Source organism: Chiloscyllium plagiosum, unplaced genomic scaffold, assembly GCF_004010195.1.
Source record: "Chiloscyllium plagiosum isolate BGI_BamShark_2017 unplaced genomic scaffold, ASM401019v2 scaf_91452, whole genome shotgun sequence".
In the NCBI taxonomy this organism is placed as follows: Eukaryota; Metazoa; Chordata; class Chondrichthyes; order Orectolobiformes; family Hemiscylliidae; genus Chiloscyllium; species Chiloscyllium plagiosum.
This window is the reverse complement of record NW_025189751.1, coordinates 1-3,282: the sequence shown is the minus strand read 5'-3', so window position 1 is coordinate 3,282 and position 3,282 is coordinate 1. Positions and strand designations below refer to the sequence as shown.

Genomic DNA, 3,282 nt, shown 5'->3' with positions numbered 1-3,282 from the left:
TAGTGAGGGTGTCCCTGTCGCTGACCCTCCTGTCCCCCTCCCACTAGGACCCCGGGGACATTGGGATCCAAACAACGTTGACCTCAAGGGAGCCACCCTATGACCTCCGACCCCCAGGGTTCCCTGGGGCAGGGGAGTCAGAGGTCAGGGAGAGGCTGTCAGGAGGCGGAGCCAAGAGCCCCCTCTTCCTGCCCCTCCCCCTCCGGAGTGCACAGTGCGATCCCAGTATTGAGGATGAGAGCTCCTGTCTGATACCCCCAGTGCCACCCTCGTCACCCCCAGGCCCCTTCCAGACCTCACCCCCTGTCAGCAGCGAACTGAGCCCCAGGCTGTGGGCCCTCATGGAGCGGGCTCACTCCCACACTACCGCTGAGGACACACAGACGGGGCACAGCCTACCAGAGCCCGGGCGTCTGGCCGAGGAGGAGGGGCGTCTGGCCGAGGAGGAGGGGCGTCTGGCCGAGGAGGAGAGGCGTCTGGCTGAGGCACAGCGTCTGGCCGAGGAGGAGAGGCGTCTGGCTGAGGCACAGCGTCTGGCTGAGGCACAGCGTCTGGCTGAGGAGGAGCGTCTGGCTGAGGCACAGCGTCTGGCTGAGGAGAAGCGTCTGGCCGAGGCACAGCGTCTGGCTGAGGGGGAACGTCTGGCTGAGGCACAGCGTCTGGCTGAGGCACAGCGTCTGGCTGAGGCGCAGCATCTGGCTGAGGCGCAGTGTCTGGCCGAGGAGGAGAAGCGTCTGGCCGAGGCACAGCGTCTGGCCGAGGAGGAGCGTCTGGCTGAGGCACAGCGTCTGGCTGAGGCACAGCGTCTGGCTGAGGCGCAGCGTCTGGCTGAGGGGGAACGTCTGGCTGAGGCGCAGCATCTGGCTGAGGCGCAGTGTCTGGCCGAGGAGGAGAAGCGTCTGGCCGAGGCACAGCGTCTGGCCGAGGCACAGCGTCTGGCCGAGGCACAGCGTCTGGCCGAGGCACAGCGTCTGGCTGAGGCACAGCGTCTGGCCGAGGCACAGCGTCTGGCCGAGGAGGAGCGTCTGGCCGAGGCACAGCGTCTGGCCGAGGAGGAGAGGCGTCTGGCTGAGGCACAGCGTCTGGCCGAGGAGGAGCGTCTGGCCGAGGCACAGCATCTGGCCGAGGAGGAGAGGCGTCTGGTTGAGGAGGGGTGTCTGGCTGAGTCACAGCGTCTGGCCGAGGAGGAGCGTCTGGCTGAGGCACAGCGTCTGGCTGAGGCACAGCGTCTGGCTGAGGAGGAGCGTCTGGCCGAGGCACAGCGTCTGGCTGAGGCACAGCGTCTGGCCGAGGTGGAGAGGCGTCTGGCTGAGGCACAGCGTCTGGCTGAGGAGGAGCGTCTGGCTGAGGCACAGTGTCTGGCCGAGGAGGAGAGGCGTCTGGCTGAGGCACAGCGTCTGGCTGAGGCACAGCGTCTGGCTGAGACACAGCGTCTGGCCGAGGAGGAGTGTCTGGCCGAGGCACAGCGTCTGGCTGAGGCACAGTGTCTGGCCGAGGTGGAGAGGCGTCTGGCTGAGGCACAGCGTCTGGCTGAGGAGGAGCGTCTGGCTGAGGGTCTAGCCGAGGCAGGGGAGCGTCTAGCCGAGGCACAGCGTCTGGCTGAGGCACAGCGTCTGGCTGAGGAGGAGCGTCTGGCTGAGGAGGAGAGGCGTCTGGCTGAGGGTCTAGCCGAGGCAGGGGAGCGTCTAGCCGAGGGGGAGGAGGGTCTAGCCGCCCCGGAGTATGTGCTGCCTGAGCACGAGGTGTCGATTGGCTGTGACTCTGATGTTTCCCGTTCCTCGGACTGGGGCCTCTCTGAGTCCTTTGAGTGGTCAACCCCCAGGTCCCTGGAACGGGCCCAGGCCCAGGCCCAGGCCCAGGCCCAGGCCCAGGCCCAGGCCCAGGCCCAGGCCCAGGCCCGGGTTAGACAGGAAGAGAGTTCCTCACAACAGACCCATCTCTCACCGTCTGGACCAGCATCCGGGCCAGGGGGACAGGCACAGAGTATCCAGGAAGGTGGGAGAGAGAGTCGGGGAGAGACGGAGAGTCGGGGAGAGACGGAGACTCGGGGAGAGACGGAGACTCGGGGAGAGACGGAGACTCGGGGAGAGACGGAGAGTCGGGGAGAGACGGCGACTCAGGGAGAGACGGAGACGGAGACTCGGGGAGAGACGGCGACTCGGGGAGAGACGGCGACTCGGGGAGAGACGGCGACTCGGGGAGAGACGGAGACTCGGGGAGAGACGGAGACGGAGAGTGCCAGCGATAAGGAATTGGAGAGGATCCAGGCTGCAGGGTTGACAATGGATTCAGAGTCGGATGGTCCTGGAGTGAGGGAGCACACCCAGGTAACGGGGCTCAGTGTGTGGGGGTCAGGGGTGGGGGGAATAGACTTTTGAAACGGGTTGTCACTTTAACTGGTTTCGTGGGAATGCTCTGCCCCTTTAACTGTGCCCTCATTGCCCATTGAGTCTACCCTGTCCCTTTAAGACAGTCTCTGAAACTGGGGCCGATACATCTGAGTGGGGCTATTAGCTCCTGTCCCTTTTAGACCAGCCAGCCTAGGTCCTGTCCCTTTAAGACTGGCCTCTCTGGTTGATGTCCCTTTAAGGCAGGGGTTCCTGAGTCTGTTTCTTTAAGGACAATGGACTCAGATCTTGACAATTTAAGATGAGGATCTGTAAATCCTTTCCCTTTAAGATAGATGCCTCTGAGTCCTGTCCCTTTAAAGCCAGTGGACATGGATCCTGTCCCTTTAAGACTGGCCTCTCTGGGTGCTGCTCCTTTAAAGACCGGAATCTCTGAGACCCGACGTTTTAAGACTGACAGTCCCTTTAAGACTGACAGCCCTGAGTCCTGTCCCTTTAAGACTGACAGATCATGAGTCATGTCCCTTTAAGGCTGACAGATCTAGTGTCCTGTCCCTTTAATAGCCCTGATTCCTGTCTCTTTAAGACTGGCAGACCCTGAGTCTTGACCCTGTAAGAGTGACAGACCTTAAATCCTTTCCCTTTAAGACTGACAGATCATGAGTCCTGTCCCTTTAAGACTAACAGCCCTGAGACCTGTCATTTTAAGACTGACATACCTTGAGCCCTGTCCCTTTAATAGTGACAGACCTTGAGCCCTGTCCCTTTAAGACTGACAGCTCTGAGTCCTATCCCTTTAAGACTTACAGATCTTGATTCCTGTCCTTTAAGACCGACAGCTCTGAGTCCTGTCCCTTTAAGACCAACAGCTCTGAGTCCTGTCCCTTTAAGACCAACAGCCCCGAGTCCTGTCCCTTTAAGACTGACAGCTCTG

General features: G+C 61.6%; 1 protein-coding gene across 1 annotated transcript; it reads left to right on the top strand.

The window, feature by feature from the left end:
* Positions 1 to 15: 15 nt before the first annotated feature.
* LOC122545643 (uncharacterized abhydrolase domain-containing protein DDB_G0269086-like) lies at positions 16 to 2,327 on the top strand (the record flags this gene model as incomplete). The annotated part of the gene is made up of 4 exons (XM_043684600.1): positions 16 to 618; positions 730 to 779; positions 870 to 1,406; positions 1,461 to 2,327. Coding segments are annotated over exons 1-4 (1,731 nt in total), but the record flags the coding sequence as incomplete, so codon positions are not given.
* Positions 2,328 to 3,282: the final 955 nt, after the last annotated feature.